This window comes from Hylobates moloch, unplaced genomic scaffold (genome assembly GCF_009828535.3).
Source record: "Hylobates moloch isolate HMO894 unplaced genomic scaffold, HMol_V3 SCAFFOLD_29, whole genome shotgun sequence".
In the NCBI taxonomy this organism is placed as follows: Eukaryota; Metazoa; Chordata; class Mammalia; order Primates; family Hylobatidae; genus Hylobates; species Hylobates moloch.
The window spans coordinates 1,787,061-1,811,293 of NW_026652304.1; the positions used below are offsets into that span (position 1 = coordinate 1,787,061).

The 24,233-nt window shown below is 39.5% G+C and overlaps 1 protein-coding gene across 4 annotated transcripts in view; it reads right to left on the reverse strand.

Moving 5' to 3' along the window:
- LOC116463211 (estrogen receptor) overlaps positions 1-24,233 on the reverse strand; it is a 311,141-nt gene that overhangs the window by 262,531 nt on the left and 24,377 nt on the right. For 3 of the 4 annotated variants that reach the window (XM_058434502.1, XM_032146206.2, XM_058434503.1), the window contains exon 2: positions 14,742-14,932. In XM_058434502.1, coding sequence (XP_058290485.1) covers positions 14,742-14,932 — 191 coding nt within the window. Of the gene's footprint in view, positions 1-14,735; positions 14,933-24,233 lie in introns of all 4 variants that reach the window. The other variant, XM_058434501.1, reaches the window with a different exon arrangement.

Below are 24,233 nucleotides of genomic sequence, written 5' to 3' on the forward strand. Positions count from 1 at the left end.
AGGCACTGTTTCCAGGCTGATGAGTCAGTGTATCTAGTCTATGTATGTAGCATGCTCTTCACATGTGAGTAGACCTCATGGCCAGTATATGTGCAACTGCAATCAGTGACCAATCACAACCCAAAAAGGCTAGCTCTTCCTCTCTGGAATATATAGCTAGGGTTAATAATCACTGGCTGCATGACTGAAATATTTCACCCTTGCTGGTCAGGCCAGCAACTGTAAAGACCTAGATTCCTGGTGGTACTCTATTATCAACACAGGCTTTCCTCTGCTATGATTTCTCAATGACCCAAAGGAATACTATTCTATTGGCCTCAGCTACCTGATGTCCACCTGACACAATTTCTCTTGGGCTCATGGGTAATGAATGAAAGCTGAACTTCAGTGCAAATTTGACCTCTTGCAAACAGACAGTCCAAATTATTTGCAAATAAAGTGTAAAGATTTGGTAAATACAGAATAATCTTTCTGTACTGAGGGAAGAGTAAAAAAAAGTTAGTATATAATTAATCAATTGCAGCATGGATTTTTTAATGAAGTTTTTATTACATAAGTAAAAGAAGTTTACTATGGAAAAATAAAAATACAGATGTGCAAAAAGAACAAAATTTATCCATAATCCTATCATTCAGAGGTAGTCACTGTTAATATTTTGTAGTACATATTTCAAAAGTCTATACCCATTGCAACTGGATGTGGTGGCTCACATCTGTAATCCCAGCACTTTGGGAGACTGAGGCAGGCAGATCACTTGAGGTCAGGAGTTCAAGACTAGCCTGGCTAACATGGTCAAACCCTGCCTCTACTAAAACTACAAAAATTAGCCAGGCATGGTGGCAGGCGCCCGCAATCCCAACTACTAGGGAGGCTGAAGCAGGAGAATCGCTTGAACCCGGGAGGCAGAGGTTGCGATGAGCCAAGTTTGTACCACTGCACTCCAGCCTGGGCAACAGAGTGAGACTTGGTCTCAAATTTAAAAAAAGAAAAAAAAGTACATACACATTGGTGTGTACGTGTGTGTGTGTGTGTGTGTGTGTTGACGAATATATATACAGTGGCCCCTCAGGATCTGTGGGGGATTTGTTCCAAGACTTCCCAGATACCAAAATCCATAGATGATCAAGTTCCTTATATAAAATGGCATAATATTTGCATATAACCTACGCACATCCTCCCATATAGTTTAAAACATCTCTAGATTACTTATAATACCTAATACAATGTACATTCTCTGTAAATAATTGTTATATTGCTTAGGGAATAATGACAAGGAAAATCTCTGTACACTACCATCCGTTTTTTTCCAAATATTTTTGATTTGCAATCAGTTGAATCCATGGATGTTGAACCCACAAACATGGAGGGTGGACTGTACTTATGTATGGACTTATGTACGTGTGCAGCCATATATGAATACACACGCACACACAAAGTGTTTACAAGAAACTCTTGAATCAAACTTTTTATCTTGCCTTATATTCAGAAACAAAGTAGCCAAAAAAGCATTTTATAAGCAATAAATGTTACCCAGAGCCCTTCATAGTAGGGCAAAAATGTATCTTCAATCAGGAAGTTTGACACTGATGCCCTTACTTGGTCCAGTAAGGAGATGTGGGAACAAAATCAGAAAAAAAGAAGGGTACTTCATCCCCAAAGTTAAGCTAGCACACACCTTGCTCTTCCAGCTCCTCCCCAGGATTTACAGAAAGTCAGGAGAAATGCAGTCAGAACAGGTGGCAGAGTGAAAGAAGCCCATTTCTGGGACCTAGATTCATATTTTGCTATTATCTCATGTGTTTACACCAAGTGCATCAATAGTACCAACCTTAAGAAAAAGTATTATATAGGGAGAAAGAAGGCGAGAGGAACTGAAATCTTAAACACGTTGTATATAATTGATAAAAGCTGGCCAAAGCATTTTCTTCCTTCTCTGAGATCAGTTTTACTGCCACAATTTTAAAAATTCAAGAGTGTATCTAAGTTTATCATCTACTAATTGTTCATGTTGTGGAAAAGTTTATGTCAACTCTTAGAAGCAAAAGTCTCTAGCCATTTTTAAAAACATCCTTTCATAAATATCTCATAGAAGTAAAGCCAGAGGAAGAAAATCAAGAAAGTTGCAAACGTAAAAATTATGGCATATAAGCTAAGTCTACATTAATACATTGTATTTATTAATTGTTTTTCCCTTCATATCCCTTCATATCATAATAAAAAATATCAAATACACTTACCTCCATAATAGCTACATTATCTATAGCTACATTATCTATAGCTACATTATCTATTGCTCCTTAAGAGCATCTTTAGATTTTATTAATATCACTCCCATGTCAAACTTCAAAAGTAAGTTAAAATAGTACATCATTCACATCCTAGAAACAAAATATTATTCAATCTCTGGATACAAACTAGATTTACTGCTAATGATGGTGAAACAGATACATATAAGAAATATGTTTGAATATATTACAAAGTTTTTTTTAAACCCACACTATTCTATTAGGTTGGTGCAAAAGTAATTGCAATTTTGCCATAAAAATACACAGTTATCACACATGCAGAATTGAGCGTGCAATGACTAACGACAAATCACAGGCCACTTAAAATTAAGTAGAACTCTCTTCATGGTTCTGTGGAAAGGTATCTATTTAAACACCACCTCCTCCATAAAGTCTTCAAGTTTAATCCAGAGCATTCTGTTTTCTCTTGCCTCTGAACTCATACCATTTTTTTCTGAAATACGCCTTTTTCCCATTATGCTGCTTTGAGGCATCACTTATAGTGCTGAATTTAACTCTTCTATTGTTTAATGTGCATTATCACAACTTTTCACCTTGTATATGAGCAGAACCCTTAGTTGGATTTCAGGGTCTATGGATGATATATCTTTGCATTTCTCCTAGAGCTAAAATAAAATAGTCATTCAATACATATCTGTTACATTTTATTTTAAATTTAAGTCTCTGAGCTCAACAAGTTAACCCTCTCTAGGGAAGAGAATGTGAAGAACTTCAACAGGGAGGTCTCTAGGTGTGTACAGAGTACAAATGTGCTATGAAGAGTGAAACAGGGAGAAATGAAAAATGAAGTGAAGAGGGCAAAAATGGGGCTGGCCTGCAGGCACTTGTAGAATAGGAGGAGTAATCAGCGTGCTAGCAATCAGAAAACAAACAAAATAAAATAAAGAGAAAAACCATCTCCATGGTGATTATAATATACCATCATGGCTTAACTGGTTAATGGTGGTGGCAAAATATACTTTTAAATTATTTTAAAACGAGCCAGGCACAGTGGCTCATGCCTGTAATCCCAGCACTTTGGGAGGCCAAGGCGGGAGGACCACTTGAGGTCAGGAGTTCGAGACTAGTGTGGCCAACACAGTGAAACCCCGTCTCCACTAAAAATACAAAAATTAGTTGGGTGTGGTGTCCCATGCCTGTGGTCCCAGCTACTCTGGAGGCTGAGGCAGGAGAATCACTTGAACCTGGGAGGCAGAGGTTGCAATGAGCCAAGATCACACCACTGCACTCCAGCCTGGGCAACAGAGAAAGACTGCATCTCTAAATAAATAAATAAGTAAATATCATTTTAAAATGAAATCCCTTATTAGTAACTCTGAGGTGTCAAAAGCATAAAATAATTAGGAATTTATACTATTTTATGGACTATAATTTATCTTTTATGATGTATAAGGAAAAATATTGTGCACAGCCCTTAATGAAATGTCCTTAAGTGATGCAGCCATTCTTTTAAATCATTGCACTTAATACAAAAGTTCATATTTATAAACATAATCTAGCTACCCACCCTTGGGTGCTAATTTAGAAATTCTCTACTCATTCATTCTGTACTTCCTAATACATGATTTTGAAACTGCCACACTAATCAGAGAAAGATGATGCTTATTTGGATAAAATTGAAAATCCACATACTCTTTCCCAAGGAAAACAGAGAGAACGAGTGCTTATTACCGAAATAAATTGTAATTTAATAATTAAGTTGTTTTGTCTTTGGTTCCTTCATTTCTTAGCAACTGAAAAACTGAAATGTCTTTTTATTTCCGCTAAAAAATAGAAATATGAGGAAAATAATAGGAGTGCTTTCCCCACTATATTCTTTTCTCAGGTAAGGCATATCTTTTGCTTAAAGAAAAATCAAATCTGCTCTCTAACTCACACGTAAGTGGAAAATTAACAGAGTAGCCAGAACAAGTTTTACAAAGTAAATGGTAGACTTATGAAATAGATTTTTCTTAGATGTTGTTATTTTTCAGCCAAATAGCCAGGCAAACAGGTTACAAGATAACCTATATAGTGCTGAAATAGTGTAGTATATAGCTTAAAATTAGCAACCTACGTCTAAAATACTCATTTCTCCGAATGAGTATCAGAGATACAGGCCATTCTCTTTAAAAGGATATAAAGCTACTGACAACAGGCTGGGCACGGTGGCTCACGCTTGTAATCCCAGCACTTTGGGAGGCCGAGGCGGACGGATCATGAGGTCAGGAGATCGAGACCACGGTGAAACCGCGTCTCTACTAAAAATACAAAAAAAATTAGCCAGGCCTGGTGGCGGGCGCCTGTAGTCCCAGTTACTCGGAGAGGCTGAGGCAGGAGAATGGCGTGAACCCGGGAGGCGCAGCTTGCAGTGAGCCGAGATTGCGCCACTGCACCCCAGCCTGGGCGACAGAGCGAGACTCCGTCTCAAAAAAATAAGAAAAAAAAAAAGCTACTGACAACAGTTCTCTATGAAGAAGAGAGAAATTTGGTGGAATTAGGCCACGAACCACCGTTGTAAGAACAGTGTCAGCACATAATTTTGAGGACTAGTTGATGCCTTTTGAAAATGTGCCCATTAAAACCTATCTATAATTTTTATGGGAAATTATTGCCACTGATAAACGAAGCTTTCTAATGGAATTGTTGATGAGCTTAACAACCACATGTGGGCACAAACTCTACTACTTTAATGGAAATAGTCAATGGCATGACCAGGACAGAACCACTTAGTAGGGAAATTGGAAATTTAATTTTGATCAGATGAACAAAAAATGAAGAAGAATGCTTGAAGTGGTAGCAGAAAAAACACCAGCGATTAAAAACATTTGGAACCTTTGCTTACCCTTCAAAGGCATTTGTTGCCATGGTTTTTCAAGACCTCTGAAAGCTTCAGCTATGTCCACAAAAGCTGCCAAGAAATAGGGGTTCTATACTGATTTTATTTGTCAGAGGCATTTTTGTCTTAATTATCTCCAAGATAAAGATGACTTGGCCAAACGGAGAGGAAAAAAAGAACTACTGTCATTTCACAGGTTGAAAGGCTGTGATTTAACTCTTCTGAGTTCTTCTTCAAAGGCAGGCGTACATGTGTGCACAAACACATCTAAGTTTCACGCATCGCATTAACCACTAACAAGCACTTAACACTGGGGATGTCATTCTTACATGGAATGAGGTTTTCAGGCCTTGACTTTCATGGTGTGTCTTTCTATTTCTCTGATGAGAAACAGGAGCCAAACACCTAGCGAATTTACCAATACCTGAAGTTAATGCCCGCATTTCTTTCTTTTCTTTTCTTTTCTTTTCTTTCTCTCTCTCTCTCTCTCTCTCCTCTCTCTCTCTCCTATCTCTCTCTCTCTCTCTCTCCCTCCCTCCCTCCTTCTCTTTTTTCTTGACAAGAGTCTCACTCTGTCGCCAGGCTGGAGTGCAGTGCTGCAATCTCGGCTCACTACAACCTCCACCTCTCGAGTTCAAGCGATTCTCCTGCCTCCGCTTCCCGAGTAGCTGGGACTACAGGTGCACACCACCACGCCGAGCTAATTTTTGTATTTTTAGTAGAGACAGGGTTTCATCATGTTGGCCAGGATGGTCTCAATCTCTTGATCTCGTAATCTGCCTGCCTCAGCCTCCCAAAGTGCTGGATTATAGGCATGAGCCACCGCACCCGGCCATGCCTTTCTTTTAAAAAGTTTCATTGCAAAGGCTTTCACTTGAAAATTACATGATAGCTCATATGTGTACACACTAAAACTCTGCTGCCCTCAGCCTCCATAGCCATTTCTGTTGCACAATATGTATGTTAACACATGATGCAGAGTAAAAAATATAAGTAGAAATAAGGGAAGGATTAAGCAAGCTCTGGGTCAGAAAAGGAGGCTATGAACTGCCACAGTATAAATAATCTGAAAAAAAAAAACACCTGCTTGGTTCTTGTTTGGACATCATAAAAATGCTTATATTTGTTTCTGCAGTTTACTATTTGTACAGCTTAATGTGCTGGTAGCAGGATGTTCTTTCTGAATTGTAAGCTCCCAGAGAGCTGTTTTGGGCCCTGTAGGACTAATTTATGATTTTCCTGTTTAGAAGGGCTTTGCACATACACTTTTTATAATAAGAGTGTTACTTACAAGGTTTGGTGAGATTCAGGGAATGCTTATATTATGAAAATCAAGAGGAAGGTTTTAGAGTTACTTCTCCATTATTAATAATGTGCAACCTTCAAGAAGTATTCAGACCATTCTTTTCATCATGTTTCTTTAAAATTAATTGAGGAAATTAATTCAAATCCCCACCCCTGGAATATCTGCAGAGAGCTGATTCTGTTTCTGTGGCTGCTGGATAATTCCATCTGGACATCCAGCTATCATCTCAAATGCAGCATGGCTAGAATTGAACTTATCCTACCCCCTGATGACTGGCCTTCCTCTTGGTGTCCAAGTCATTCATTTCTCAGTTCATTCAGTCTATGTCTGAACCTCTTTAACTCTTTTATCTCCTGGATAAGCCATATTTAATTACCTTCAAGCAATGTATATCCTTTCATTATAATATCCTTTATTCTATTCCCCTTCTTTCCGTTTCACAAATACCAAAAAGTCCAGATTTTTAGTATATCTAGGCTAGTTGAATATCAGCCAAATTGGTCTTCACGCTTTGATTCTTTCCCTTCTCTCGTCCCTCCTATATGCTTCTGCCAGATTAATCTGCATTAAAGACTTTTTCATCAGCTGGATGCGGTGGCTCACGTCTGTAATCCCAGCACTTTGGGAGGCCAAGGCGGGTGGATCACCTGAGGTCAGCAGTTCAAGACCAGCCTGGCCAACATGGTGAAACCCCGTCTCTACTAAAAATATAAAAACTAGCCGGGCATGGTGGTGGACACCTGTAATCCTAGCTACTTGGGAGGCTGAGGCAGGAGAATTGCTTGAACCAGGAGACGGAGGTTGCAGTGAGGTGACACAGTGCCACTGCACTGCAGCCTCTGCAGTGACAGAGTGAGACTCTGTCTCAAAAAAAAAAAAAAACTCTTTCATCATACCTCTCCCATGTTGAAAAAGTATAATGTTTTTGTGTTGCTAAAGCCCACAAACTGATCCTAATTTCCATTTATTCTTTTATTTATTTATTGGGTGACTCTGATAATATTGGGCCCTCACCTTTAAGGACTTTACAGTCAGTATGGGACAGAACATGGACAATCAAATATATGCAATACAATGGAATAAACTAATATCAAGGTCCCACGAGAGAGAGAACTTCTGCATTATCTTCAGAGGCTTAACAACAGTCACTTTTGATTAGGATTAGAAGAATTCTTACAGGTAAATCTGGAAAGAAATTCCCAGCAAAGAAATGGAATCATCATATTTGTAGAAGAACAAGGAATTCAGTGTGTCTGGAGTGCCTATTTCACAAGTAGAAATGGTGACTTTAAAATGACTAGAAAGATAGGCTGAACAAGATTGCAGCAGTCCTTGAACTCTTGTTTAAGGATCATTCCATGGGCTATGGAGGTCATTAAAGGATCTTGTACTGAGTATTGACATGATCAGTGATTTGCTTTATGACCACTAATAGAGTGGCAATGTGCAGAATGTCTCGCAACAAGAAAAAAGACATAAGCAAATGGCTTAGATGAAGGAGAAGGCAAATGGAAACAATAAATTATTGCAAACATCCTGGTGAAAGGTAATGCAGCTAACTCAGCAATGGTAAGTGGATGAAAACGCATTTAAGGAGATAGACTCAACAGAGCTACGCAAGAGCTCTGGAAACGTCAGAGGCAGAGGCTGCAATAAGAAACAATGGAAATAACTAACTCCCCGGTTTGAAGTATGGATGCTGGAGGGAGTGGCAAGGGAACTGCCACACACAGCAGGCAGAAGGAGGGGCTGGTGGCAGAGGGAAACACAGGGGAGTCACTGAGAAATCAGGCTGGGGCGGGAGCCAGGATCCTAAGCACCAGCAATCTTTGGTGTTCCTTGCTTTGTAGATGTTTCTCTTCTGTCTCCTCTCTTTCTTTCTCCTTCTCTCTCTCTCTCCTCCCTCTCTCTCTCCTCTCTCTCTCTGTTATCATATGACATTCTCTTCTCTGTGTCTGTGTCCAAATTTTCTTCTTATTCTAAGGATATCAGTCACATTAGATTAAGGGCCCATATACTGAAGTATATACTGGAAGTATAGTGTGGGTTACACCACAGTGTAACTTCATCTTAACTAATTACACCTGGAATGATGTTATTTCCAAATAAGGTCACATTCTGAGGCACTGAGGGTTAGGACTTCAACATATCTTTGTGGGAGACACAATTCGGCCTGTACCAGACATACACACACACACACACACATATATATATATATATATATATATATATATATGTATGTCTGGTACATAATATATATATAAATATATATATAATTCCCTAGGAAACTAGGTGGAAAAAGAAGGATGAAAAAGAAAAAGAAGCTGAGATTGAAGACAGGGCCCTGGAGAATGCCCACTTTACAGAGCTGAAGAGCAAAACAGAAGAAGACAATAAGCCGTGTGTTCTCTCAAGGCTGGCTTACTCAATTTCTCAATACTATTTCACATTTCTGGAATTCTCCTCCAAACTGCCATTTATTTGCATGCTTATATCAAATGTACCACTTGCATTAACACTTCTCTTACCAGCCTAACCCAGTGACATTTCTTCCCTCTCAGAGAGCCTCTAGCAGTTTTTATCTATCATTATTTTTATTTATTTATTTATTTTGAGATGAAGTCTCACTCTATTGCCCAGGCTGGAGTGCAGTGTCACAATCTCAGCTCACTACAACCTCCACCTCCCGGGTTCAAGCAATTATCCTGCCTCAGCCTCCTGAGTAGCTGGGATGACAGGCACATGCCATCACAACTGGCTAATTTTTGGATTTTTAGTAGAGACAGGGTTTCACCATGTTGGTCAGGCTGGTCTTGAGGTCCTGACCTCGTGATCCACCCATCTCAGCCTCCCAAAGTGCTGGGATTATAGGCATGAGCCACCACGCCCGGCTATCTATCATGATTTTGACCCTTCGCCATATTCTACTATTTAGTAGGGATGTGCCCAACATGACTAAAAGCACTGGAGCTATAGCAACAAACAATGCTGAACAGAAATCAGCTATCACTGAGTTTACATCCAAGTTTGCATGGTACCTGATGCAGACAGACAATAATCAAACAAATGAATAAACAGGAAAACTTCATAAGAATTTGAGAGCTGTAAAGAGAAGTAAGAGTAGTATTACTCGTGGAAGGGTAATGCCACTTCTGAGAAAGTGACTTTGGGCAGAGTCTGAATGACAAGAAACCAGCCAAGTAAAGATCTGGGTATTTCAAGCATAGGGAAAAAGGGAATCACATGTGCTGAGATCCTGAGGAAGGAACATGTTGGCGTGTTGGGGGAATAGCAAAAAGTAAATAAAAATAAAAGCCGGTGTGCCTGGAGTACAGTGAATGGGGGAAAAGGAACAGGAGAGGGAATATGTCGAATGTTTTCAGCTGCAGAAGGAAAATTTTTCTCCTGAGAGTAAGATTTACACTGAGAGCTGTAAACTCAAGACCATAGGATCTGATTAATATATCTAAAATATCTCTCCTGCTGTTGCATGGAAACGGAATTGTATAAGAGCAAGTGTGGAAATATGGAGACCAAAGGGTTAGGATCCCAGCTGTATCTCTGAAAAGATAAAACAGTTACATGATGGGAGGACAGCCTCCACTTCTGCCCCATTCTCTAACCTTTTCCAGACATAGGGGCATACATCAAGCCAGAAGGTGACCAGACACAACTATGAAAATAAATGTAAGAACCAATCCACTTTAAGTGAACAAGAGTGAGTCCCCAAGGCCCAAAAGAACTAAGATCTCTTTTAACAGAGCTCTACAAAGCAGATGAAGCCAGCTAAATGGGTGTGAGTTCTTTAGCAAGTAAGTGCCTGCTTACCGGCCGCAGCTGTTAAAGGAGCTATCCAGGGTACTGGACTGTCTCACCCTGAAGCTTTCTAAGGCCTGGTGGATCAGGCTCTCAGTTATACTTGTAGGACCTAAGGTCCCCACTGCATTGATCCATAACCAGACTCTACCCTGATACCATGTCTTCCTGGCCAAAGATCATCTGTAAGTCAATACTTGCCTGGGCCATGTCTGTCTGATCTGATGAGCAGCTTCTGTTGGCACCTTATAGAAATAATATAAAATGGCAACATAGCTAGTGGTGTATAGGGAGGCCTGAGCCCCCTCTATGACACACAACCTTCTGAAATAATAATGAAAGAGAAGCAGTGGGCTCAGTGGAGTCCTTTTTCCTTGAAATAATACTCAAAGGTAGTATCTGGCTGCCGAAGCTACAGCCAGATCTGCTTATATAACTCATCCCAGAGACTGTCTAAAACACATCTTAAGGAACACTACTTCTATGCCTGCAGTGATTAATAAACTCATAAAATATCCAATTTCGCCCCTTCTGACTTAAATAGCATCCTTCACTTTGCTTTTTAAAAAGAATGCGTTTCACTGGAGGCCATTACTCAATCTCTTAAGTAATCAAGTTTGCACACTAAGTAGTGGATGAAAATTTGTATGCTTTCAAGCCAAACACTTTACCTCTTCAACCAAAACACTTAGAACACGAGAATAATCTGACGTACACTCATTTCTAGCTCTCTTCTTAAGTAACAAGGAAAACAGGGAGAGCTGCGGCATCTTCAGAACTTCCCACCTACGTGTCAGACCCTTCACCGTCCTTAAATGTGTTTGAGGGGCAATGTGATTTATAAAGAGTCACAGACAATTTCAGAAAAAACTTTTTAGTTCCAAGTTATCAAGACTATGATGAGAAAGCAGAACTAGAAACCCTTAAACTTGTTCTGATATTTCCCTTTTATACACACAAACAAATTAAATACATGGAAATGCTTTTAAAGTATAAAGGAAATCAATTACTTGGTTTTTACACAGTCTAGGATAAAATCCATGGCCCAGAAATGTCTTTGTTTAACAGTACATTAATTTTGTTAATTATTATGCACAGAATTCCCCGCACTCTGCCTTTCCTCCTGGTCTTCACTCGTGGCCTCATTCACATGGCTAAACATGCATTCCTTCCTTCTTCACCATGCTCCCTTGACTCACCCTCCAGATTTAATCAGGAAACCTCTGACAGCCAGACTCAACCACCACCAGGACTGAGTGGAGTTTGGATCCTATAAGACGCTGCCTTCACCTCTATCTTGGCACCATCCTAATTGCTGGTTTATCAGTCTGTATCCCCCTTTACCTCACAAGTTCTATGAGGGTAGGGACCAGGTTTTTCTATCATCGCATTTCCAGGGTCTTGCATAGGGCTTTGTTAGTAAAGCTAGTCAATGAATAAATGAATGAATGAAGAACTGAATAATTTTAAGGTTAATAACTCTGCCTTCTTTCTAGGCTTCTTCCAGAACTTTGGACTCAATACTCATCCCATTTTAAAAACCTAAGATAAGTGACTTCACACTATGATACACAAGAAGTTTCTGAAACCAAGTGGAATTGCATTTTTATATGCTACAGTTTCAGTAAAATTCTACTATTTTACTGAAATACAAGACGGAGATAAGAGGTTTTTGTTGGTGGTGGTGGTGGTGTTGTTTTGTTTGTTTTTTGAGATGGAGTCTCACTCTGTCACCAGGCTGGACTGCAGTGGCACGATCTCAGCTCACTGCAACCTCCGCCTCCCAGGTTCAAGCAATTATCCTGCCTCAGCCTCCCAAGTAGTTGGGACTACAGGTGTGCACCACCACGCTCAGCTAATTTTCGTATTTTTAGTAGAGATGGGGTTTCACCATGTTGGCCAGGATGGTCTCAATCTCCTGACCTTGTGATCCACTTGCCTCAGCCTCCCAAAGTGCTGGGGTTACAGGCCTGAGCCACCACGCCAGCTGAGATACTTGTTTTTAACTATCAAAGAGTAAGCAGAAATTTTTCAAAATATTTGAACTTGAGATAATGCCATACCAATGAAATATCTCACACTGTATTCGTTGATTTTTATAAATATATTTTCCTTCTGTTTTTTCTGTTCTTAATGCTTAGAGACAATACTAAATGTTATGGGAATTTATATAATTTTATCTTAAATGCTGAACAAAAATGATGCAAAAAATTTGTGAGAATATTGCCATTGTTTCTTGGAGGAAGATCATTTCCACTTTCAATGTTAATAATTTTAATTTATAACGGATATTTTCATTTCTTACATCTCTCTATTGTTTTCCTTATCTTTGTCATACAGGTAGCACTTTATCAATACTGACTTACTTTCTGATTGTATCATGAGAACAAGCACATTTACTTCCCCAAATAAATTTCCTAAATAAATTTTAAATTTTGTGGTATTATGGATTATGTCTTACACTTTGTTTTATTTCTCTCAGAACATCTAATCAAGTATAGAGTAAGTTCTCAGTAAAATGTGAATAATCAAAACTTTAGATTTAAAAATCCCCTATTCCTTTCCATAAATAAAGGTATTTAGATCAGATAAATAAACATTAAATCAGGGATCAGCCACGGGCCAGGGCTGATCCGTTACCTATTCTGATAAATAAAGTTTTATTAGCACATAATCACTTCCATGTGTTTACAGGTCACCTTACAGGCTATAATCCAGTTAAGTAGCTGCAACAGAGACTGTGTGGCCCTTGTAAAGCCTAAAATATTATTATCTGGCCCTTTACAGAAAAACTTTGCCAACCACTGCTCCAAATCATTTTTACTGATGAGGAAACAGTCTCAGATCAATCCATCCAATTGTGCAGTTAGACCTATCTACTAAGCATACCTCTGTCAGATGCTCTTTCACTGCCAAATTAAACGCTTGGTAAAAACAATGGTCTTTTAGATTATATAAAATCACATAAACAGTAAAACCACAAATTAAGAGAGTTGTCAAAACACCTCTAAGGGCTTATACTAACCAAAATCAAAATATAAATGTCATTTTTTCTGAATTAAAATAGCATCATCTAATAAAATTAAATAGCCTGTGTGCATATATATATTTATATATGTTTAGAAAAATAATAATAAATATATTAACTTACATTTAGAATTTATATCTATATATATACACACACAAAGATTACTATTGAGAATCTCATTAATCGTATAAAAATACCAACAAAAAAGTCCATGTGTCTCACAGCAGAGTTCTAAAAGATGTTAAAAGCAATGTGTCGAAGAAAATGCTTTTAAAATGGACCATGTTGACCTCACATGCTACTCGATTAAGATATGAACAGCTTTTTTTAAAAAAAAAAAAAAAAAAAGTCCCACTGGCAACAGAAGGAAAAATAAATACTATATACCATCCCCCAGCTTTCATCTCATATCAGGGCAGGAAAGAGCTATCACAGGAAGTCCATGAGAATCACTTCTTCAATTAGTGTTTATTAACTTAGCGGACTCTGGTTTTCAACAAATTACTTAAATCTGGGTTTTTGTAGCAGGAATCACATGAAAACTCCATCAGAAATATTCTTAGTATTTATACTAACCTTCACTTAAGCTGAAAATGTAAAGAATAAGAAGAGAGAAAAATGCCCCATACTTAAGATAAAAAATGAATTCGGTTAGCCTAAGCTGCTGTCAGATCTCTGTTCCTGTCAGATAAAGGATATTTAGCATAGGTATTTTAGGTAGTAAAAATGATTAGCGTTTCCCCAGGTTATCCTATTATAATGCAATAATACAGACACTTCTGGAGTAGAAATAAAGTATAGCTCACCGTATGTTAGCTACAATTGGTAAACTATAGACAAGAAAAGGATGGAGGCAGGCAGGGCAATGAAATGCTACAGGTAGATACTTAATAACTGTCTGGTAAAGATGATATCTCCCCCATTACAAGACACCAGCCACTGAGTCAGCTCATAGCAAAACATCCTGTCGTCCATTGAGACAAGAAAGAGATGGAAGAGAGAAAGGGGAGAACAAGCTAAACTAGAACAAAACAGAATATTTGCCTGGACAAGGCCTGAGTAGAGAGATAATTATGCATGGACAATTAACAGCATATACCAGATCATATAGGCAAAGTTGCCTACCAAACATGAATGTCCATCTGGCATTCCCCAATCAGGGCACAGACATCTTTTTTCCTCAGAGATCCAGCTAGTGGAATTCCTCTGTAGAGTTGCTCAAAACTGTTTGAGTCTTGCCAAAGGAAGGAAGCGGAATTACTCAGCCTCAGCTGCCCTGGCATGTGTCAACTCCTTCTCCTGAGATCCTGTCTCTTCTCCACGTTTCCACCAAAGATACTAGTGGACCTACTAGGGATTCGTGTTTTGTACAAATGGCTGATTCTATGTCTTCCTTCCTCAGTCGCTTTGGCTCTGAGGATCTGCTCATAGGATCAAAAATAGAAGTCGTTTTCAACACACTATTACCTTGAATACTTCTCTTGAAGAAGGCCTTGCAGCCCTCACAGGACCAGACTCCATAATGGTACCCTGAAGCATAGTCATTGCACACTGCACAGTAGCGAGTCTCCTTGGCAGATTCCATAGCCATACTTCCCTTGTCATTGGTACTGGCCAATCTTTCTCTGCCACCCTGGCGTCGATTATCTGAATTTGGCCTGGGGGGGAAAAAAACAGTAAATCCATTAACATTAGAAAAGCAAAACATGCACTCTCTGGGAGATGCAGCAGATCCACTTTATCCTGACATTTTGAAATAATGAATCATAATGTAAGCTAATCTTTCATTACCTCTTGCCGTCTGTTGCAGCAAAAGGTGTTGCCTATTATATTAACCTTGAGGGGAAATTGTTTATTGCAAACTTGCTTTAAAAACATACTACCTGCACCAGAATATGTTACCTAGAAAAATGACAAAATGAAATTAGCTGGTTTCTAATAGACTTAATGTTTTTGCAGGAATTTACAATTATTTCAGAACCATTAGGGACCAATGCTCATTCCAACTCTAGACCATACTCAGGGTCTCTAGGAAACAGAGACAAAGCATAAAATGGCTGGGACATTTGGAACTCAGATGAACTGATGGACAACACAGAATATGTGTCAAAAAAATAACAATTCAAATTTTTATGTCATTGCCACATAACCCTGGATATCAGTTTTTATAACTTGAATCTGCAATTTGAAAATACTGTTCTTCAATATTCAAAACTCACCTTTAGGAACATGTAGAGACTGAGCATGGTGGTTCATGTCTGGAATCCCAGCACTTTGGGAGGCCAAAGCAGAATTGCTTAAGGCCTGGAGTTTGAGCCCAGCCTGCACAATATAGCAAGACTCCATCTCTATAAAAATGCTTTTTAAAAAAATTAGCTGAGAATGGTGATGTGCGACCGTAGTCCTAGCTACTTGGAAGGCTGAGGTGGGAGGATCACTTGAGCCTCGGATGTCAAGGCTGCAGTAGGCTACGATCGATCATGACAACTCCAGCCTGCGTGACAACCAGAGGAACACAGGAAAAAAAATGTAGAAAGAGAGACAATCAGAGGAACACAGAAAGGAAACTGAAAATGAACAGTAAGAAAATTCTAGGAAAACCAAGAAAACAAGGAAGTAAAATGCTTTAAGAAAGTAGAAAGCTAAAAAAAAAATGTAGAAAGAGAGACAATCAGAAGAACACAGAAAGGAAGCTGAAAATGAACAGTAAGGAAGCTGAAAATGAACAGTAAGGAGACTCTAGGAAAACCAATAAAATAAGGACATAAAATGCTTTAAGAAAGTAGACAGCTTTACAGAGAGGATGATCAAGAATGGCAAATGGGGCACAGAAGTCCAACAAAGCAAAGACTGGTTAAGTGAATTCAGATCTGACAAAGCAGACTCTTAGCAAGGAGTTTCCTTAGACAGGTACAGGCACAAGCCAAAATCCAGCAGATGGAATGCCAGGAGATTAAAATGAGGGAAGGCATTCCTTTGAGAACTTGGAGGAGAATAGGAAAAGATACAGATAGGGTGGCAGCTAAAGAATATAAGACCCAAGAAAATGAATTGTTTAGAATGAAGAGACTTGAGAAGGCCTCGTGTAGACTGAAGGCCATGGGCCAGGAGAGAGGGAATGGTTGAAAGCACAAAGAAGATAAAAGAATAAAGCCAAGAAGGAAACTAGAGCAGTTGGGATTAAAAACATAGGTAAAAGAAACTGCCTCAATGAAGACAACTTGAAGAAGACTGGAAGGAAGGAGGTAAGGAAAGTAGAGGAATATGAGTTTGCATCTCTTGCCGGACCAGGCATAGGAGTAGATGTTATATTGGACCAGGACTTGGCAGGCATGTGCAATCAAATAAAGGTGGGATAAGAGCCCAGCACAGTGCCTGGTATGTAGTTGGCACTCCATAATATATTTAAATGAATGGAGAGAGTGTTCAAAGTTGTATAAGAAAGAAAGGTAGGCAGACATTGAAAGTATAGATGGAGTGAAGGTTCCTATGAACATTTTTTTAAAAATGAAAATCCTAAGATGAGCTAAAGTCAATTGATGATAGCCCTTCCAGCAGGGTCTCCTGGCAAAGGAAGCTCAAGCTTCCTGCTTCCATTCCCCACCCAAATACCTGAACCACACTGACTTTCACTGGTCCTCCCCTTCACAAGCCCTGTCTTTCCTTTTAGCCCAAATTGTATAACCTCTCCCTGCCTTCTCACTCATTATTATGGTTCACAATTTTGTGGTAGTGATTCTCAAACTACATTTGCCATAATATTCACAAAATATTGGCTCCTTGGGTTGAGTACGTCTGACTTTGCCAATTTTGTCCGTTCTAAATAACTTAGTTCTGAGGTTGGCAGCCTCAAATAGGAATTCTTTATTTTTTAATGTTCTTTAGAGAGCACTGGCTCACAGTTTTCAATTCTAGTTTGTATTCTGTTACCCATCTCTTTCCATTTCACCACCATGCTGTCGAACCCGCCCCCATCAACCTCAAATCTTTTTATTGCTTGTTTGCTAATATCTTATGCATGATTCAAGTCAGTAGGAAGCAGCTATGAATATCTAACTGTAGAAGCTTAGTGCCTTTGGAGGTGGGAGTAGATATTTAGCAAGTATGAAATTGACAGATTCAGTGTCTTATAAGCCTTATTAATTGTTGTATCTAGCTCAGTGCCCAGCACATAGCAAGCATTCAATACATGTTTGTTGAATGAATGAAGGAATAAGCGAGTGAACAATATACGCATGGCCAGAAGTTTCAATGTGTCAAGTATCTTCCCACCCACGCCTACATAATAAAATGCTATATTTTTTAAATTGTGGTAAGATATACATAACACAAAGTTTACCATCATAACCACATTTAAGTGCTCATCAATTCAGTCATGTTAGATATACTCACATCATCGTGCAACCAGTCTTCAGAACATTTTCATTTCACAAAACTGAAACTCCATACCCATTAAACAATAATCCCCCATTTTCTCCTTCCCCTATCCCCTAGCAGCCACCAATCTACTTTTGTTCTCTGTGAATTTGGCAATTCTAGATACTTCATTAAGTGGAACCCTACTTTCGCTTTTTGTGTCTGGCATATTTCACTTAAGATAATGTCCTGAAGGTCCATGATGTGACTAATATGCCATTGTCTGTATATACTACACAGACTTTGTTTATCCATTCATCCATCTATAGACATCTGGATTGCTTCTACTTTTTGGCTATTATGAATAATGTTGCTATAACTAATGGGTATACAAATATTTCTTCAAGACCCAGATTTTTAATTCTTTTCGATATATACCCAGAAGTAGAATTACTGGATCATATGACTATTCTATTTTGATATTTTGAGGAATCACCAGTGTTTTCCACAGTGGCTGCACCATTTTACATTCCATGAACAAGGCACAAGGTTTCTATTTGCTCTATATCCTCTCCAACATTTACTCTCTTCTTTTTCTAATATAGTAGCCATCCTAATGAGTGTGAGGGGAATACTGCATTTTTATGTCACCTTTTGCCTGAATGCCTCTCTTATCAGCCACTCCTAATCCCCACAAACTTGAATTAACATCCCTGTTCTGAACTCTCTAGAAGATTTTTTTACTTCTCTTCTGCTACGTACTATATTAATCTTCAGTTGATTAATTCTCATTTCCATTACTATCTGCAAAGTTCCTTGTGTCTTATTCATCTTTAAAATGCCATGTGCTTAGAGCATAGTGCCTCACTTGAAATAGGGACCCAACAATATTGATATCAAATGACTGAATCAATAAATTTATAGTTTCCACAATATAGATAGAATAACTAAATATTATTTTTATAAATATTGACAAAAGATTTAATAGCGAGAGCCCATTTTCCTCAGAAATAGCAAAGATGTGTGCTGTCAGCAAAATGCCATTCATCTACATTTTATCTCCAAGATGACCCCCAACTTACTGAAAATCAACTGCAGACTTTGGGCATACAAATAGAAGGCATCTAAAGAAGACGAGGAAACTACATGGGCTATATTCACTACCCATAAAGGAACTTTTTTAGCCAACTTAGGAATCCATGTAAATAACATTGTCAATTATCATTTTGGCCCAGACTTACTCCATAAAGACTCTCAAAACGTTATTTAAAAAAAAAAAAAATATATATAAACTAAAAGGCAAGAGCGATCTTCTTCTGGGCTCCAAGACCCTGTGGCACGTTGAAATAACGTTCACATTGAGTATCCATCAGACCAAGATAACATAACTTCCTCTAGACAGAGAGCTGTGTCCTCAGAATACAGACTAACATAGCCCAACCATGGGCAGCAGGGAGGAACAGACTGGGAGGTGTCCATGTCTAGGCCATAAGGGGGATCAGGCACCAACCTGGGCTTCTCTGAGTACCTATGGCTAGATCAGTCCCAGCAGATGGGCCTAGGTACAGGTCCCCACCTCATGTCTTCCTGCTGCTCTCTACCTGGCCTTGGCCCACTGCACCTGTCATAGACCTGGCATTTTTAGCCTCACAGCTCTTTAGTAGAAAGTATCTATACCATGTCTACATCCATCCTTCTTCTGCTCCCTCAGCCTCAAAGGCCCTTTGTTTTTCTGTATTATCATAGTACCAAAATGAATGTCTCTTGCTGGGCACATGGCTCATGCCTGCAGTCCCAGCTACTCTGGAGGCTGGGACAGAAGGACCACTTGAGCCCAGGTATTCAAGGCTGCAGTGAGCTATGATTGCACCACTGCATTCCAGCCTGGGAGACAGAGTGAGAGCCTGTCTCTAAAAAATATGTAAAATAAATTTTAAAAATTTCTTTAAAGACTCTTATTTTCCTTCTTTAAAAGACTCAAAATGTTTCATGGTTTGCCTTCCTAAGGGGAGACTTCACAAACCCTAACCAAGCCCTATCCCTTTATTACAAGTGAAGGTTTATCTACTTCTTTAGCACAATTACTAAGATACCTCCTTCCTTATAAAATTCTTATCTTTTACTCATTGAATTGTCACCAAACCTGTACCATTTCTCATCTTGGGCACTTTCTCTTAAGACTCAGATAGAAAGTTGACTGGTTTACCAAGCTACACATGAAGACATTAGATGTCCTTCAACCTAACAGATGCCTGTAGAGATTCTCTGGAAAGAAGTAGAGCTGAAGATCGAATGAGAAATGAATGCATCTATGACAATGCATTTCAACCATGAAGCACCAAGTGCAGCTAGAGAATGAAGAATAGCAGAAAAAGGGATGTCCAGAAGCATGAGAGATCATATAAAAAAGACACAATACCACTGCACCTATGGAAATAGGAAGCTTAACTGCCTTGATCTAGTTCTGTTTTCATTACATCAATTGACTACTAAATATTTTCAAATGAAAGCACCACTGATACTACATATTCAACACAATTAAGAGGGATGTCTGGGCTGGGTGCGGTGGCTCACACCTGTAATCCCAGCACTTTAGGAGGCCGAGGTGGATGAATCATGAGGTCAGGAGTTCAAGACCAGCCTGGCCGAGATGCTGAAACCCCGTCTCCGGTAAAAATACAAAAATAAGCCAGGCGTGGTGGCAGGCGCCTGTAATCCCAGCTACTCGGGAGGCTGAGGCAGAGAACTGCTTGAACCCAGGAGGCAGAGGTTGCAGTGAGCCTAGATCATGCCACTGTACTCCAGCCTGGGCGAAAAAAAAAAAAAAAAAAAAAAAAGAGGGATGTCTGAAGGTATTCATATTGGATCCAGAAAATAGAATCTCTTGGACCAAGTAAAAACAGAGCATAATAAAAACTATTGGCCAATAAAATTTTCATTAATCAAAGGAAAAGTTTAAAGCTCAATGTAATCAAATACTGTTGTTTTTCCAACCATAAATAATGATACCAGCTATCCAAAAGCATTATTCCCCTGATTAGCCAAGCAGTTTTTAAAATTTAAGAAGCCTTGATTTTTAAAGGAAATATTTTTGTAAAGCTAAATTTAAAGAACCAACAGATAGATGTCCACTCCCTAGAAATGTGGTTTAATTCAGTTCTAGTGCAATAACTTCATAAGGCTCCCACATCAAATCAAGTCCCCAAAGCTATGTACACTCAAAATTCCCTATACTTGTTTTTCATGGCACTTACCACAATTTCCAATCCTATATTTGGGTGATTATTGACAAGTGTATGTTCCCCTAGTAAACAGTAAACTCCAAGAAGGCAAGAATCATGTCTCATTTGCTCCCAATTTTAACCATATACAGTAGGTCCTTGATATGGTTTGGCTGTATCCCCACCTAAATCTTATCTTGAATTGTAGCTTCCATAATTCCCATGTGTCCTGGGGGAACTCAGTGGGAGGTAATTAAATCACGGTGGCAGGTTTTCGTCTTTGCTATTCTCATGATAGTGAATAACTCTCATGAAATCTGATGGTTTTATAAAGGGCAGTTCCCTTGCACACACTCTCTTGCCTGCCACCATGTAAGATGTGCCTTTGCTCCTCCTTTGCTTTATGCCATGATTGTGAGGCCTCCCCAGCCATGTGGCACTGTGAGTCCATTAAATCTCTTTTTCTTTATAATGTACCCAGTCTTGGTATGTCTTTATTAGCAGCATGATAACAGATTAATACAGTCCTTAATAAACATTTGCTAAATATATCTCCTACATCTAACTCATTACCAAATTTCATCAATTATTTCTTCAAAACATTCTACCTATCCTTCTTTGAATTCCTTGTTTTTGCATTTGTGTCTGACAGATCAATAATACTCCACATTTGAATTACTAGAATTACTCTCCTGCCTCCAATCATTCCTCAAACTCGTCCTGCAAGCCACTGCCCAAAGAACTGTCATAAAGTACAACGTTCTCCTTTGAATACCTTGTCATTTCATGTATCTGTGACCACTGCCTTTTCTTTGGATCATAAACCTGTTTGAGAATGTAAAAAACACTGAAACTATCTTTTCCAGAAAATACACATAAAACTCTCAAACTTCTGCCTATATTCTGGGAGTGATAAACCGGGAAACTCGTTAAAAAAAAATCATCATTATATAGACTTAAGTCTAAATTCTTGAATTCCTTGCACCAGCTAGCATTGGTCTCTTTGTAGCTTCCTAAGCAAAATGCTGTCAAATTCACCTCTGAGAAATTGCTCACACTACACTCGCCCATGTATTCATTGCTTCCTGTCACCTACACACATTTCATCTCTCCTGGAAAACCAAGCTCTAGTTCCACACAATTTATACGACTTATCTTAAGTATTACAGTTCACAGGGGTTCAACTTTGCATTCTTAGATATGTAACACCTTCCCCACATCTCATGACATCTACTTAGACACTAGCTTCTATGTCTGGCAACCACTCCACTTCCGTTCCCTTTGCAGTATTTTCTTTCCCCAGCAGGCTCCTAAACGCCAGTGTCCCTCAGGGCTCTGCCCTCAGCCCTCTGCCATTCTCAGATGATATTTGCTCTTTGTGGAATCTCTGCCACACCCAACTGCTGTCCCACACCCCTCCCCTGGACTTCAGACCTATGTGCTAAATACCCGCTCTGCACCTCCACATGAACAAACCAAAGAAACCTCAAAAACTCAATGCATGCAAAATTAAAATAAATATCTTCCCCAGAAAGCCCTCTCCTACTCCCACACTCCCATTTTGCCCCTATGATCTAGCAGAAGTATTCCAGCATGCTGTTCTCTGTGCCTAGAGCACCCTTCCTCTTCCCTGAAAAACACCTGTTTATCCTCCCATTCTCAGCTTAAACTGCATTTCCTCCAGGGAGCTTTGCTGGCTCCTGGGGTTAAGTTACAGATCCCGAACTCTCCCTATTATAGTAGAGATCTTTTCACTCCCCTAACTCCAAGCCCTCAGCAGCTTCTTACCACAACTAGAGTAAAGCTCAAGTCCTTCCATGACCTGGAAGGCCCAGCACAACCCCCTGCACCTTCACCCTTGCCTGCCCACACTCCTTCCCTTGCTCCCAAAGTTCCAGGTGCTGTCACAGCTGTTCCACAAACACATCCAGACCTCCCTGTCTCAGCACCTTCTCCCTGCCTGGCTTTCTCACACCATTCTAAACGAGCCTATTACTTTCCATCCTCTTACGCTGGTTCGTTTTCTTTTTTTTTTTTTTTAATTATATTTTAAGTTCTGGGATACATGTGCAGAATGTGCAGGTTTGTTACATAGGTATACACGTACCATGGTGGTTTGCTGCACCCATCAACCTGTCATCTACATTAGGTATTTCTCCTAATGCTATCACTCCCTTAGCCCCCAATCCCCTGACAGGCCCCAGGTGTGTGATGTTCCCCTCCCTGTGTCCATGTGTTCTCATTGTTCAATTCCCACTTATCAGTGAGAACATGCAGTGTGTGGTTTTCTGTTCCTGTGTTAGTTTGCTGAGAATGATGGTTTCCAGCTTCATCCATGTCCCGCAAAGGACATTAACTCATCCTTTTTTTATGGCTGCATAGTATTTCATGGTGTATATGTGCCACATTTTCTTTATCCAGTCTATCATTGATGGGCATTTGGGTTGGTTCCAAGTCTTTGCTATTGTGAACAATGCTGCAATAAACATACGTGTGCATGTGTCTTTAGAGTAGAATGATTTACAATCCTTTAGGTATATAGCCAGTAATGGGATTGCTGGGTCAAATGGTATTTCTGGTTCTAGATCCTTGAGGAATCACCACACTGTCTTCCACAACGGCTGAACTAATTTACACTCCCACCAACAGTGTAAAAGTGTTCCTATTTCTCCACATCCTCTCCAGCATCTGTTGTTTCCTGACTTTTTAATGAACACCATTCTAACTGGCATGTGATGGTATCTCATTGTGGTTTTGATTTGCATTTCTCTAATGACCAGTGATGATGAGCTTTTTTTCATATGTTTGTTGGCTGCATAAATGGTTTGTTTTCTTTATGGCACTCACCACTCCCCAACGTCAAGCCAAGCCAGATTTTAATGTGTTTACTTATTGTCTGTCTTCCCCAGTGAAATGTACGCTTCATTCCCTCCAGCACCTTGAAGACAGCTTGGCATAGAAATAATTGTTGAATCAACATGTGCATAAATAAATGATTGATGCAATGGGCAAACCCTTTGCAGTGCTCTTCCCTGCCTTACCTATAGACCATAACCTCCACTGTGGCAGGGTCTGTGGTGACCTCACTTGCCATGGCCTCCCAGCTTATTCTTAGTGTCTGATACACAGTTGGATGATTAATAAATATTTGCCATCTGAGTGAGTGTATGGACATGGCGAGTCCTCTGCCAGTCCTCCCAACTCCATGCCTGCCACACCTCCACACTGCAAACCTGTCCTCCCACACTGCAGCAAGAGCCAGGCAGGGTTCTACCATGCAAAATGGACCTTCCTGTCTCCTCCACAGCCACCCTAAGGCTTCAGAATCTTCTTTAGATGGTGGGCCCCAGAAAAATAGCTTTAGCTTTAGTTACAGACTCAC